Source organism: Anastrepha obliqua, chromosome 1 (assembly GCF_027943255.1).
Source record: "Anastrepha obliqua isolate idAnaObli1 chromosome 1, idAnaObli1_1.0, whole genome shotgun sequence".
Classification (NCBI taxonomy): Eukaryota; Metazoa; Arthropoda; class Insecta; order Diptera; family Tephritidae; genus Anastrepha; species Anastrepha obliqua.
Genome location: NC_072892.1, coordinates 52,760,382 through 52,777,408, shown reverse-complemented (window position 1 = coordinate 52,777,408; position 17,027 = coordinate 52,760,382). Strand labels below are relative to the sequence as shown.

The following is a 17,027-nucleotide window of genomic DNA, read 5'->3' as shown; positions in this document are numbered from 1 at the left end:
GATTCAGAAACAGGGGACTTGGGTTCCTTATGAGTTAAAACCAAGGGATGTTAAACGTCGTTTTTTCGCTTGTGAACAGTTGCTCCTGCGGCAAAACTGGAAGGGTTTTCTTCATCGCATGGAGCGGGTGATAAAAAATGGATTCATTACAACAATCCAAAGAAAAGAAAATCATGAGGACTGCCCAGTCACGCTTCTACGTCGTCGACTCGACGCTGCGAAGATTATACTATGTATTTGGTGGGACCAAGTTGGTGTTATTATTATGAACTGGGGATCGTTATCGACTTCAATTAATGCGATTGAGCCAAGCACGCGCGAGAAGCGTGATTCTACAGCATGACAACGCTCAGGTCGAATGGCCACGTTGCCAAACCCGTTAAAACCTACCTGGAAACACTGAAATGGGAAATCCTACCCCACCCGCCATATACTCCAGATATTGCGCCGTCCGATTATCACCTGGTCTGATCGATGGCACATGCTCTAGCTGCCCAGCAGTTCCATTCATATGAAGAAATCAAGATAGGAAAGTAATAGAAAGATAGGAAAAAGTAATAGCCAGTGATGGGCAATAAATTCAACGATTCACTTGTAACCATGTTTTCAGAATGGAAATGGAATGGAATGAAATGGAAATACGAGTGCAATCATTAATTAACAACAGATTTTCTTTGTATTTTGCACTTTTCCTATGCTTTTTCGAACTGCCGTTTGTCTTATCGCTTATATTTGGTTCGAAATGAGTCGGAGTAAATATTCAAATTTAAATTAGGGTCAGCTCCAAATATATTTTTGTTTACTAAATTTAAACTTTCATTCATTTCAAACATTAAGAACATCAATTTATGTATCGAAATTAACCATTATGCAACTGCAGCTTGAACCTAACAAATAGCAATTTCAATTAAAAAAAATTTAAATTAAATTTTTTTGGAACCACCCTAATACGAATATCCCTTTGAATATTCGCTTACAGTGGCGCGGCTCATTTCCACACTCACAAGCGCTAACATAATTTCGCAGCTAGCAAAATTATATTATATTTGAAATTATCTTTTAGATCTCTGCACTTGAGGGAAGTCAATTCTAATGGATTTGTTGTGTTTCATGATGAAACCTGCTGGTCACTTGCCAACCCGTTCGTGCAATCAACACGCCAATTCAACTCATACCAACCAAACTTTTTAAATTAAATTGACACCAAAGCGTAACATAAAACTAGACATTTTTCAAATAGTCGCGAAACTCAAGGAAAGCCATCATTAGTGTACTATATGAAATTACTCCACAGAGCACAGCTATTACGCCCTGTGCAGCGCCAATGATAGGCAAACATAGCAAAATATATGCAGACTCACTCCCATGCATACATATAGACAAACGGCAAAAACTGTGTAAATGCTTCATATTTTATTTCCCATTCTATTTTTGCCTGGAGGCAGTACTTACCTACATACTTATGTACATGCAATACTATATCAAAGATGTTTGTGTGTGTGTGTCAGAACGCTTAATTTTTTTCGTACATTTTCACAAAACTACTACAAATAAGTGCAGATATTATAACTGGCCATTTCCTCTCCATTGCTGTGAATCAATTCTGTGGCCGTTGCGTCCATTAGGGAATGTGTAATGGCAAGCGACGCGACAGGCAAATGACGCCACCGCAAGGTCTCAAACCGCAAAAGTGCTTGTAGCACAATTTACGCACAGTGGAGTTAGCTGTATCCTTTGCTGGCAAAATAAAATATTACAATGGAAATATTGCAAAAACAAATAACTGCTGCCAAATTCTATTTCATTGTTTAGTGAAATTATATCAAACTGGTGTGGCGAGTAGATTCTGTAAAATATCCTTTGGCAGGTATTTCGGAGCGAATAAAAGTGGAGCGAAAATTCTACAATGGCTCTTTTGGACGTTAGAATAAATATGTCTACAGGGTTGCCCATATTCGACGGACCCATCTGGAATTCCTGTATCTTTTGACAGAGACGTTAGATCGCTTAATGACATACCGCGTTGGAAGCGTCAGTCCAAGCAGATTTTTACCAACAGTACACGCCACGCGAGCGCTCTGTGAAAACTCAACGTGCATATAAAAAATTAAATTATGTGAAAAGTGCGCCTTCTAAGAACACAATTAAACGTTTGTACGAAAGGTTTTCGACTGGTGATGCTCTTTCTAATCCAAAGAGGCCAAATCAAAACCGACCAAGGCGATCGGATGAGAATATTGCTCTTGTACGGGCCAGTGTTGAGACGTCGCCAAGGACATCCCAACTTTACAACGAATTATCCGCATTGATTTGCATTTATTCCCGTATAAGATTCAATTGACGCAAAGATTGTTGCCTGCGGACAAGCCTCGTCGATTGGAATGTGCCCAAAAAACACATGGGTCCGTCGAATATGGTACAAAATAATTAGAAGATATATCAGTGTTGTCTGTCTGGCCAGACTACATAAGGTTAAAACATACGATCTTTATTGCTATCGCTCCATCTTTCTATATAAGCGCACAGAGCAGAATAAATTAAGGTGTGTCAAGCTCGAGCTTTAAAATTAAAATTAAAAAAATATATATATAAAAAAACCAAATGGTAAATGGTACTGCAAGAATTTTTTGTTTTTACATGACTTCAATACCGTACGCCGCACGAGGGATTGAAGACCGGCAGAAGAGAAGATATGAATTGGATGGCATGCGTGGGGTATAATTTCGGGGATTGGGGTGCTGCGGCTTCGTTGCAGGTGGAGCATTTTAGTGCATCCCCTTTGGATAGCCTGTTCACATAAATTGATCGCCTATAAACTTATTGCTTCCTATGCAGTGTGGCAAGCGGTGTTCTTTCAACAGAGGAACTGTACAATCAATTCTGCCTGGTAGATTCATGTTGTAAAGGGTTGTTAAGTTTCAAGGGGCGGTGTTGATTTTTAATAAAATACAATTTTTTTTTAGGAAATTATTGTCATTTCTCTTTATTATGAAAATATTAGTATGGCTCAACTACGCATGGAATAAAGTATCGGCCAAATGGCCGCCGCGGCCTCGGCGGCACACCTCCATCCGATGGTCCAAATTTTCGATGACGCCGAGGCATAATTGAGGTTCTATGCCGTTAATGTGCCGAATTATCTCATCCTTTAGCTCTTGAATTGTTGCAGGCTTATCGACGTACACCTTTTCTTTTAAATAACCCCAAAGAAAGAAGTCTAACGGTCTCAAATCACATGATCTTGGCGGCCAATTGACATCGCCGCGACGTGAGATTATTCGGCCATCAAATTTTTCGCGCAAAAGAGCCATTGTTTCGATAGCTGCGTGACAAGTGGCACCGCCCTGTTGAAACCACATATCGTCCACATCTATATCTTCCAATTCGGGTCCTAAAAAGTTCGTTATCGTCTCACGATAGCGAACACTATTCACAGTAACTGCCTGACCGGCAAAATACGGCCCAATGATGCCGCCGGCCCATAAACCGCACCAAACAGTCACTCTTTGTAGGTGCATTGGTTTTTCGACAATCATTCTTGGATTATCATTCGCCCAAATGCGGCAATTCTGCTTATTGACGAATCCACTGAGGTGAAAATGTGCCTCATCACTGAAGATGATTTTCTTCGAAAATTGGTCATTCACTGTTGCCATTTCCTGCCACCATTCTGACCATTGACGACGCTTAAAATGGTCAAGGGCCTTAGTTCTTGAGTCAATTGCACCTTGTAAACGTGTAAATGAAATTCTTTATGCATAATGTCCATCAACGACGAGCGTAAGAGGTGGAATTGTTGGGCTCGACGACAAGTTGAGATGGACGGCTCTTCAACAACACTATCGCGAACAGCAGGAATATTTTCTGCAATAGGAGATGTATGAGCATGCACTGGTGTTTTCACATCTCCTACAGACCCGGTTTGCTCAAACTTTTGCACAATTTTTCCGATTGTTTGCATATTTGGGCGATTAAATTGACCGAAAAAATCACGAAGTGCGCGATATGCATGATTTGTACGCCCGTTTTCATAATAAGCCTGAATAACTTTGGTTCAAATTGAGTTAGTCTGAAATTGAAAAATGTCAAATGAAATTAAAAAAAAAACTTTACGTTTAGGTGTGGTTTACATTCAACTTGAAATTTAACCACCCTTTACAATCGACGCCTTGCAGTTCTCGCTGATACTACATTGTTGCTTTGATGATTTAAAAGGATCCCTCTTGGCAAGTGTCATAAATCAGTTATTAGTAATGTAATTCTTTTTGTTTTTGCCAACACGTCGTTCTGAGGATTTTTTGGACTTAATGGCATTTACGATATGATTTTGGGCAATACAAGTGACTCAGGGATAAATTTGTACAGTTTTTTTTTTGCTTTTCCAAGATTGACAACAAACGTCCGCTCCACAACTGGGAAATGCTGCGCACGGCCCATATTTGATGGAAGTTCATATTAATTATTAGTTATTAAATTAACTATCGAATTCGCTACTTAGGACAGTTTAACTTGACACGCAATTTTGATAATCATTCTGGATGTTAGTTCTGTTTAGGACTATAAAATATTTTATTAAATGTCATTTAAATTTATTATTTACCAATTTAAACGGCGACCGCCATAGCCGAATGGGTTGGTGCGTGATTACCATTCGAAATTCACATAGATAACGTTGGCTCGAATCTCGGTAGAACACGGTCGCTCCTCGGCAGGCAATGGCAAACTTTCGAGTGTTTTTCTGCCATGAAAAAGCTCCTCATAAAAATATCTGCCATTCGGAATCGGCTTGAAAACTGTAGGTCCCTCCATTTGTGCAACAAAATCAAGACACACACCACAAATAGGAAGAGAAGCTCGGCCAAACACGCAAAAGGGGTGTGCGCGCCAAATATATATATACTATATAGTATATAACTCTTCTTCATTATTGCTTATTCGTTTTCGAATGTATAGCGATCATACAATATTTTATATCTTTTTGTTTCTTAGCTACATTACTTAAAACATATTTATTTATATTATTTACAATTTCAGTATAAATATCTCTATTTTTAGCTGCATCCCATCATTCTGCAACATTGCATATGCCCGTCCAATCTCTATACTATAAAGGAGAATGTCTGTACGTTGTCCGCGCATCACTACGAAACGAAAACACCAAGTGACGTACAAATTTTTATACATTCATATTTTCACCCAATGAAGGTTATAGGCATGTTTTTATGATGGAACTCCCTTCCCACAGCCCCAAGGCCGTGCCACCACTCTCATTCGTCACTAATAATAGAATATTTGCTTAAATTTAATCTAAAAAATCTTAGTTTTTCCTATTTCCCACTATTTATAGCACACTCTAGACTTCATAATCCGCATAAGCTGTTCAACTATGACCTAAATGCAAAGTTCAAAAACGGTTTGAGATAGAAAATTAATAAAAATAAGTTTGCTTGATATTTTTCTGATTGGTTGTTTTGATTTTATTCAACGAGGCATAGCAACGGATGCCGAGTATTGTAATATTATGGTTATTAATATAATAAAAAAGTATTTTCTATGAAATTATTGTTTGTAACTCTTTTACATAGAGTAGAATGGGGTAAGATAGGTCTTTTTTTTTTGGAGAGCTCTTGCTACGGTGTTTTTGCATTGATTTTGAAAAATAAGCAAGATTTTGAAAGGTTATTTATCTGCTAACATTTTGGTTATACTGACTTATGTTTGGCTAAATATTTTGGAAGCTGCATACAATAAGACAAAGGTACTTTTTTTCGATATTTTCAAAATCGGGGGGCACGATAGGTCACTATATGTGAGGGGAAAAGAACAATGTACATGGCTTGGAAATTAACGTTTTAACTTTTATTTATAGAGTATGAACACTGCACATGTTATAAAAGTTAGGAATTTTTCTTTAATTCATCACGCGAGCAGGTAATGTTTCGAACGCAATTTTAAATTGTTTAGAGGCTGATCGAACACTAGCGCCATCTCGGACTGCCGCGATTGCGTTTTTTACGTCCTCTTCACTTCGTTTCGGCGTTTTTCGCACATAATTACGCACCATTTTGCTGCAAAAACCATTAAAATTTATTTTATTCAATTAAAAGTAGTGACCTATAATGCCCCCAGACGGCTGACCTATAGTGCCCCCAAGCACATGTTTTATGTTAGTGTCGATATTTTTTTTAAAAACAAAAATATCAAAAAACTAACACATTATTCGTGTTCAGCATTATTTTCTACGTAAAATAAAACTCACCTGACAAATATTTACATACATTATATGCACTGCACCGTAGAATAAAAAAAATGCTATGTCGGAGAAAAGCTCACAAAAAACTAAACGACGCCAGAACTAGGATAACTAATCAATGGTGACGGCCGAAATGACAGTCGCGAACGTTGTTCCCCACCACGTATTCAATTCATATAAGACGAGTGACCTCTGCAAAAACAGTGCGACGAAAACCCCACCTACCTGTTGTGCCCCCATACCTATCTTACCCCATTCTACTCTACATATCCTAAATCCCTCAAAACTACTCCTACGCGAGCCATAATAACTGCTTTCGACTTTAAATTTTTCCTTTCCATTTTTAATTATAACTTATGATATTTGGTGTTTCTCATGATGTGTCCAAGATATGCTGTCTTGCAACGATTGTTTGTAGAAGTTCATGTTATCGATTAAGTCGTCTATAACCTCTAAGTTAGAAACCAGATCGGTCCACGGAATTTTCAAAATTCGCCTAAAAATCCACATTTCGAAGGCCTCGGGTCTGTTGATGTCAAAGACTTTGAGTGTCCAACATTCCATGCCGTATAAGAGCAGAGACCACACATAACACTTCACAAAACGAATTTTAAGATTCATATCGAAGTCATGGCAGCTTTAATTTTTTGCAAAACTTTTTGTACTTTTTCTTTATGAATTCCTTGCCTGACACCTTTACGAATGGAGATTTCCTGTGATTTGTCATTGTCAACATTATTTACGGCAATCTGGTTCCAGTAAAGGTTTCGTAAACATCGCAACTTTTGTGGGAATATCGATTGATGGTAGGATGCTAAAGAGTTTGTCATGTTGCACTGTGTCGAATGCTTTTTCATAGTCTAGAAAACACATGAATATATCCTTTTGCACATTTTTCCAATTTTGGGCAGGAACATGGACACAAAACAGTGCTTCACGAGTTCCCATGCCATTTCTAAAACCCAATTGCGTAGGGCCCATGCCTTCTTCACATATTTTATAAATTTTATCGTATGAAATTTAGAAAAAAAAAATTTAGTGAGTGATTCATGAGACCTATTTATATGGTTATGGTTATGGACCTGTTTATATTTATATAATTATGGTATCTTTTTCCTAATTTCATAATTAGGACATCTTCATGACAATCATTTTCAAAAATACTATTTTTCGTTCGAAACTCATATTCTAATATTTCATGCAAATTTTGAAATAAAACATTCTCGTTTTTATCCAATATTGAAGGCAACTGTGTTAAAAAGTGCACTATAGTCTCAGATTTCTCAATAATCTTTCTAAGTGTTAATATTGTAAAATTTTGTTTAATTTCATTCTATTTTTATACAGCGTGCCACTTAAGTCATCGTACTCTTGTTATATATAATAGTATTTGAACAAATCATCCTGTAACTTGGCCAAATTTTTGTTAAATTTAAAAAACTTGGATGTAGGCTAATAAAACAATACATTTTTTACAAAATAAAAACAACTTCTTTTAATTTTAGTCTTATATTATTGCAACGAATATACTCAAATATTTGCGTCAGCAAAAGTCTACGTACTCTTAATTTCTTGCGTTGTCAGGCGCCAGCGTGCAGTAATGAGTAAATTTTGTTGGTTGTCGTGTTTTGCTTGAGCTGGACAAAATATTCTATTTTTATATACAAAATGTCTCGAAAAGAGTTATCACTCGACGATTGTGGAAAGATCCTGCATCTCCACACAAAGGAGCAAAAATCTTATGCAGAGATAGCTAAGATTATGGGCGGAAGAAAATCCACTATTCAGACTGTCATTGGGCGATTCAAATACTAAGAGTGCATTAAAAATAACAATAACAAAATATCCTGCCTGCCACCTGCACTTTCCGATCGTGACAGTCCCACAATAAAGCATCTGGTGGACAAGGATCCGTTTTGTAGCGCAGTGCAGATTGCGTCAGAGCTAGGTCGCAACATTGAATAGGAAGTGCACCCGGAAACAGTCCGTAGAGCGATAGAAACATATAGCTTTAGGTCCTACACTCCTCACAGGATAGAAGAAGGCACTTAGAGTTTGCCAAAGCGTATGTGGACAAACTAATTGACTTCTGGCGGAAGGTCATCTTCTCAGGTGAGTCGAAGTACAATATTTTTGGCTCAGACAAGTGTCTCCGCTTATGGAGGAGACCAGGAGAAGCCCTAAATACAAAAAGTACCATAAAAAGCGTGAAAACCGAAAAACACGGCGGCGAAGGTATTATGGTTTGAGCCTGCATAGCTGCAGCAGAAGTCGGAAATTTGGAATTTATCGACGGAGTGATGGACCAATACGTGTATATTGATATTTTGAAAAAAATATATTTTATATGAAGAGCAGCGCCGAGAAATTGGGAATAGGCTCCGATTTATATTTTCAGCAAGACAACGACCCTAAACACAAATTTAAACATAGCGATGAAGGGTTATCCCACTAAATACTAAGTTAATGTAATGAAAATAATGTTCCTTATAGTTAATAAGTGTAAATTAGTTTATAAGAGTACGTAGACGTTTCGTTAACGCAGATATTGAAGTTCCTTTTGTGTTTAATTAATAATATTACATTAAGTTTGAAATCTTACTATTTTTATTTCATTATTTAAAAGAAAATATATTGATGCTTTCCATTTCAATTCAACCGGGCTATTCGGGTCATGTTCTTCGATTTCGATGTAACTGAAATATGTTGCTCTCTGGTCAAAATAATGAGACACGTATTTTTTTGTTCGCTCGAAAAATTTTTTTTTCAAGAGTTATCGGCAATTTTGTTTTTCGGCTCAAACTCGATTTTTTTTAATTATATAAGAAACAATTTTTTTTAAATGCCCATAACTTAGTCAAAAATGAACCGATTTTAATAATTCTGGGTTCAAAATGATCGTAATTACTTACACGAGCGACTTCATGTAGAAACAATTGCAAAAAAGTAGTTAAAAATTTTTTATTTAGCAAAAAAGAAAAAAAATTGAAATTTTTTCGAAATTCAATATTTCAAAAAGTGTATTTTTGTTTTTTTTATAACTTTTTCCAAATCAAGAGGACACCTCAAACTTCAATTAAGCTGAATGCCCAGTAGCTAAAATTTTTTGCAAAACAAAAAGTGCGAAACAGGGTTTTTACTCAAAAATTCATTACTCAAAAACAACTCATTTTAGCTACTGGGCATTCAGCTTAATTGAAGTTTGAGGTGTCCTCTTGATTTGGAAAAAGTTATAAAAAAAACAAAAATACGCTTTTTGAAATATTGAATTTCGAAAAAATTTCAATTTTTTTTCTTTTTTGCTAAATAAAAAATTTTTAACTACTTTTTTGCAATTGTTTCTACATGAAGTCGCTCGTGTAAGTCATTACGATCATTTTGAACCCAGAATTATTAAAATCGGTTAATTTTTGACTAAGTTATGGGCATTTAACAAAAAATTTTTCTTATATAATTAAAAAAAATCGAGTTTGAGCCGAAAAACAAAATTGCCGATAACTCTTGAAAAAAAATTTTTTCGGGCGAACAAAAAAATACGTGTCTCATTATTTTGACCAGAAAGCAACATATTTCAGTTACATCGAAATCGAAGAACATGACCCGAATAGCCCGGTTGAATTGAAATGGAAAGCATCTATTGTTTTGTTAGCCTGCATCAAAGTTTTTTAAATTTAACAAATATTTGTCCAAGTTACAGGGGGATTTGTGCAAATATAACAAGAGTACGATGACTTAAGTGGCACACTGTATATATATTTTGTTTTGTTAAAATATAAGGGGTAATACTCTATTTATACTTACATTTCTATTCCTTTTATATTCATATTGTATTATTGAAATAATTTACACTATTTTTATTTAAAAATTTGCTTTCAACTCTATGCAAAATTGTAGTACAACTAAAACCTTTCATTGGGTGCTAACGTTGCATTATTACAATCCATTTTATCTCTTTGCTTCGTAAAATTTTTGAAGAAAATAGATGGCAACTCTGTTCAAAATATATATCGGAAACGTTACCTGCTTTCACTACTTTTTGTTTGATAATATTGAAATTATTATACCTACAATCTCGAATAAATTATATATTCGTATGTAAACATAGCGGCAACCCTGTTCATATTGAAATATTTTACCTAAATCCTCGAATAAATTATATACTCGTATTTAAAGATAGTGGCAACCCTGTTCATATGGAAAAATTGTATCTAGAATCTCGAATAAATTATGTATTCGTGTATAAACATAGCGGCAGCCCTGTTCATATTGAAATGTTTTACCTAAAATCTCGAAAAATTATATATTCATATGTAAACACAGCGGCAACCCTGTTCATTTTGAAATATTTTACATAAAATCTCGAATGAATTATATATTCGTATGTAAACATAGCGGCAACCCTCTTCAAAACTACCCGACAATTCAAGTTTTCTCAGTTTTTCCTCGTTGGTTTCCGATATTATAATATTGCATTCTATTTAAGTTCTTTGCTTGCTTAATTAAGAATTGTATACTAAAAGTAAGTTGGCAACCCTTTTCAAACATAATTAATATCCCGATCGAAACTTTCTTTAAGCATTCAGGTTTGGTAGCCTTATTTAGAATTTTGGATTTTATAAGTAGAAGTTGAATTTTTTCGGTATTTCACAACGTTTAAAACATTTGAATTTCATTTCCCTATACAAGACATCTCTAATTACTGTAAATCTATTTTAAACCCTTACCGGGTCTTTTGTATTAAATAATAATGAAATTATACATATTTAGCTAAATATATACAAGTAGAAATCCCAGAATGTCTTAGAAGCAAACGTATACCTAGACGTGTATATGAATGTATGTACTCATATATGTATGTGTGTACTTGAATAGGCGAGGAGCCAGCCAGCAGTCATGTCCTTGTTTAATGTTCTCAACGTGTTATTATTTTTGAGAGCTTTTGCTTGCGTTTTATTATTTGTGTTTGCTCTTTACTGTGGTGTAGTAGTCATGCGTGCATTTTTCTTTACATTGTTTATAATTGTTGTTGCTTCGTTACTATTGTTGATGTCTTCTTTTGCTCCAAATGGAAGCGCTAATTTAAAAAGTCACTTGAGAGCCAAAATGATGTGGTAAAACAAAAACAATGACTATATTTGGCAGCAGCGTAGCATGAAAAAGATAAGGAACATATTTCAATCATATATACACACATAAAAAATTCAAAAACATATATGTATATAATTCAAGCAATTGTTAGCGGACTCCGAACGGCAGACATTTTTTTTTTTTCGAAGGATCTTTTTCGTGACAGGAATACACTCGGAGGTTTGCCATTGCCTGCCGAGGGGCGGCCGCCGTTTTCAAATAACTATAACTTTTAGAGTTGTGGTTCAGTTTAAAAACTAGTTCAAGTCAGTAACCAAAAGTTTTTTTTCTGTCTCGGAAAAGAAAAAAATTTAAATTTAGCTCTTTTTGATGTTTTTCTTTATTATTTCCCTAGCATCATATGCATTTTCAAATATTGCAATATTTTAGAAAAACTGTTGGCTGAATTTTACTTTCAAGTCATAAAAAGGGATATAATGAGTATACAAGGTGGGGCAAAAATAATCACCGTATCGGATGATTTATAATTTCCCCAAATAGCGTCGTACGTCAATCATATTTCACACTTGTCAAATAGATAACTGCAGTATACAAACAGACAAGCAATGCAGCGCGTAAAAGTCAGAATCAAGATTTCCATTACTCAAAATATTTTTTTTTGTATTTAGTATAAAAGTTGTTAAAAAAAATCATAAAAATCTATTGAAAGTACAAATAGTTTTTATATTCTGAGCAATTATTGCACGTCACTAGTTTTTTTGCTCGTGTGTTTTCTCACAGGACACTATGCGCGAAGAATGCATGCTGGAATTACCGCAAGTCTTTTTTGCGCTGGATGTAAAGAGGATGAGTTCAGCACCTTTTCCTTAGCTGCCTTGGCGGGGCTAAGATCCAGGCATCGTTGCTCTTACTTCTTTGCTACGCCTGTTGACATAACTGGCGTTGACATTACCAATCTGATGAATTTCATCAGCAGCACAAAGCAGTTGACGCAAAAGCAGCACATTCATCGTTCATAATCCACACATTCTAAACCCACCCTCCTAAGCATCTCACCACCACCTCTCCCCTCCCTCTCCTTTCATCCCATCGGTTTTCTCTTTCACCTCACCTCCTTCATAATGGTATCACAAAGGACGAATTCGCTTCGTGAGAGCATATATTCGCCCACAATTATTAAAGTTGGCTAAGTCATATATTTCTTGTTTCGAGATATTTAGTGAATTGCATTTGATTAAGTTAAAAATAAACCTCTTTTTCGTCAACTTTGTCACTTCGTCCAATGCTGTTCTAGTTTGTTGGTCCCTTCCGAATAATAGAATTTGTCCAAGTCTGAAAAGTAGTCATTCCGTTTGTGCAATCACCTCCTCGATTGAAGAACAAATAGTAGGCTGAGGGATCCAACTAATGGAGAACACCGAAGTCTGGAAAACAGGGGGATGTGAAGCGATTTGGAACGTGTAGATATATATATGCTGGAACCCTATTTCCATTCATTTGGCGACCACAGCTGCTGAGGCGTGAGCTGGTGCGTTGTCGTGAGAAAAAGGAAAATCAATCGACTTCCTCGATTCAAACGAATGCCAAACATTAGAAAATATATCGATCTGGCTGAAACTGAGGGTGTGTTCTTCCAGGAGATGCTACTAACTAAACATAATCTCATTATGTGCCAATAGTGCCATTTCTCTAACTTTGCATGCACTTTTCAAACGACCCTCGCATGTACATAGATATCAAGAACAACGATTCACTACAGCCATCGAGTGGGAAATGAACGGTTTTTTTGTACTTTTCTATAGAAAAAAACTTTCTTCCAATTTCCGTCCCGAAAAAGTATGAGTATTGCGAGGCTATGGCTTAATAGAGGTTCCATTTTATGTCGTCTTTCATTTGAGTGTCATGTCTCACGTTTTTGTACGGCACCTAATAATTCCTTGGGTGTCACAAGATTGCTGGAATGTCACGAGATTGCTTCAAATTAAATTTTATCTTTTGCCTTAATTCGACAGAACATGACATTTTTTATGTTTTTAGAAAAAGTTTATGTTTGCAAAAAATTATGTGCCTAACCTTCATAGCGCTATGATGATTTTACCGATTCCGGTACCGTCAGACAGTGCCATATGGTACAAAAACATACGGCATATAATGTTAAAAACCAAAATAAGCAAGCGACCAGCGCTCAGAAATATGTATATGTACTTTTAAACGGTGATGGACTTAGGTTCGGTTATGGTCGTAGCTGGTCTGTACGACTAACTCACCTAGACCTTTCAGATTCGTTATGATACCGCTGTGCGAAACCACATTTATTTTTCGTCGTGGAAGCATTTTGTGGATCTCATGAAGCGCAGAACTTGTCTCATCTACGCATCGAAAAATTCTGTAAAAGAGTTTAAAAAGTATTTACCTAAAAAACCGGCTCTGATTTTAGCTAAGGCTGGACAATTGCAAAGGAAGAGATCAACTGTTTCTTCCTGTTCCCCATCTCTACAACTTCTATACTATTCTTAAAAGAAAAGTCCCAATCTTACGGAATGCCTGCCAAATAGCCAATGACCGGTTATAAAAGCCACGACCTTCTAGATATCCTTTTTTTGAAAGGCAAAGCTGTTCTTTTGTGTTTTTCTTATTTATTTGCGGCCACACTAGCCTAGCGGTTATGCATGTGTCTTTATCTATCCAAAGGGGCCAATCTCTTGGATAATGTTATTCTTAATTGCTGAATTTGCTCGTGACCATAGGGAACTCAGTGGTACTTCTATCACTGAGCAGTTGAGGGATAATACCTTTTCTGACGAGCTCATCGACTCTACAATTTCCCTCAATATCTCTGTGCTCCGGAACCCAAATAGAGCTGACCTTGTGTATGACACCTTTTATCGTAGTATAGCTGCATTAATTTTGATTTAATGTTCGCCTGACTATTGGATATATAGGGTTTTTCAGTAAGAGCGCTTCAAATTTTTTTTTTAATAAAACACAACGGTTTGACTTTTTTAACTAATTTTTTTTTTATTATCGAGTTTCAACATATACATTTAAGTATGAAATTCGATTTCTTTTGCATGACCACCGCGTGCACGTTTTACGAAGTCCAATCGTTGAACCCAATTTTTGACCACTCTTTTGCATAAATCGGCCGAAATTCCAGCAATTTCGCGTTCAATATTGGCTCTGGCTCACAAATCGTCGCCGGCTTGTTACTGTAGACCAATGAATGATTACAAGGACCGTAAAATGGCCGTAATGCTCTTAAAGTAGCAGCAATAGAACGATTATTTTCATAAAATATTTGCACGATTTGCAATCGTTGCTCAAGTGTGTAGCGTTCCATGATGAAATGTATACTAATGAAGTTTACAAATGACAAGCGAAAAATAAAAAATATTGCGTCGTTCGCCCTCCCTATCGGAAAAAAGTTGAAGCGCACCTATTGAATAACCCTATATATTTATTGTAGCCATGCGTACCATATTTAGATACGTAGCCACTTCTATTTTAGCTAGAACTTTTGCCTTATAAACCCTGCAGTAGTGTGGTAGTCGAATGGATAGTTCAAGCTCCAATTCCTTCAAAAATACTCCATACCCAACCTTATCGTTTAGCTTGGAACCATCTGAATAGAAATTTAATTCCCCCTTCTCCATATATTTGGTGTTTCCACTCTCTTCTTCGCGGTATGCTCCTCTTGAAGAGTCTAGGAATGGAGTAGTTCATATGACTATTGTGACTATTGAGAGTATGCAAAATAGAGGCGTGGCCAAACCGCTAGTCATTCCATAGCGTCATACTTTCAAGTCTAAGCGCCGAGGTGGCCACGTGTTTCTGTACGATATTTAGTGCATACAAGTTGATTAGCACATCCATCTTGTTTACGGCAGTCCTTGAAGCACCAGAGATACATAAAAAGAGCTGTGCTTTTGACCTTACTCACGATTTTAGTGTGATGGATTTTCTAAGAAAAAAACTGTTTGAGCTCCGGTTTTTTCAAATACACCTCGCCCCAGGGCTAGCTAGGACACGACTTCACTCTTTCGGTAAGCCTTTCTTACAGCAAACTAACTTAGATGCAGAAAAAAAAGACATCATCAGACGAGAATAGCGGTAGTAAAACGGCGCTGGTCGCTAATTAGGATTATTTCAGTAGAAATACTCAACCACCTTAACATCAACAGCAACAACAACAACAGCGCTTCACGCTCAATGTATTAAGACTTGTCCGCCTAGGAGGGCTTAATTCAAAATTTAATATTGGAAGCAGGAAGGGTGCTTGAAAACTCCAAAACAGTCCATGTCCTGGTAATCCTGCATATCGATCGCCCTGTGGTATGGTACAATGATATTTATACCAAAATAAATATTTTTATTTCAAACAAAAATGTAATGTAATATAAGACAATCACGCGTATGTATGTATGTATGTATGTACAATATATATTGATGCATCTACATGCATTTAATGGGGCCACTGACCCCATAGTTGTTCACTCCCACACCTCCCACTTAATAACTAAAAATAATGACGAAGCAACAAACGCGAAACACGCTCGCAAAGCAACCAGCAAAAACACAACATTGACTTGAGCTGGGTCAGTTCTTGTGCATCGCGCCAATTATGCGAAAGCGGTGAGTAGGTGGACAGGCGAGACGCGACAGATTACGAGCGATGGCGAAGCTGATGACGATAGCGACAAGAATAGTAAAACACAACGCACAAATTATGAAAATTTAATAGCGCACACAGCCTCTTTACTATGTGTATGTATGTATTTTGCTATTTTGCTGTTTCCTACAACAAAACAAATTAACAAAGATGTTAAATACATATTTACCAGCATAAAGAAATGTCTATTAAATTCGTAAGCCGAAGTGCTGGCATTTGCGCTTTGCATTATAACAAATTACACACGCCATAATTTGAACACCAAATTTAATCTAATTCTGTATTTGCTATATGTGACAGACAACAAGATAGACATACATACATATAAATGCATGTACATGTAGAAGGCAGGCTCAGATAGAACAAAATATTTGACTTCTACTCTACCAACCATTTATTATTTTTCCACTGCTTACATACATTGTTGCTTACCTTTAATGCGCTTTGTTGCGTCGACGCTGAGGTCAACAATGCCGGATAGCTCCTGTCCAGCATAGTAAACACCTTGAGGATTATTATCAAAGGATATAAGGCACTCAATTGGCATATAACTACGTGACTCTCAAATATGCGCTATTTGGTTGTATGTGTCGTTGTAGGTGGTGTGCACGTGTATGTAGTCGTGCGTGTGTGTGCGTGCTATATGTCAGTATAAATTGTATTTGTGTGCTTTTGCTAGATTACTATACGCCGTTTTTACGATTTTTTTGGTTGTGGTTGTTGTAGTTGTTGATTGTATGCAGGTTAGTGCAAATCTCGCTAAATTTCACTTAATTCTCAAATACACCTGTTCCTCCTTTGTCCCACCACTTGGTTTTAATGTATTAGAACGTCGCGTGATTCAGTTGGGTATTTTAGGTTACTCATACGCCTTGCGCGCCTTGCTATAAGTAGTACCTACACAAATACATACACATCAAAGGTATATATGCATAGATTTCATACTAAGATGAAGCGTATTTTCACAGTATTCATACAACGATTTTTTTATATTTTTCACTTTTATGTTGCTACTAC

The 17,027-nt window shown here is 36.4% G+C and overlaps 1 protein-coding gene across 1 annotated transcript in view; it reads right to left on the bottom strand.

Moving 5' to 3' along the window:
- The window catches only part of LOC129253257 (arrestin domain-containing protein 17), a 32,950-nt gene extending 16,393 nt beyond the window's left edge, over positions 1-16,557 (bottom strand). Inside the window, exon 1 of the mRNA XM_054891557.1 lies at positions 16,443-16,557. Coding sequence (XP_054747532.1) covers positions 16,443-16,557 — 115 coding nt within the window. The remainder of the gene's footprint in view (positions 1-16,442) is intronic.
- Positions 16,558-17,027: the final 470 nt, after the last annotated feature.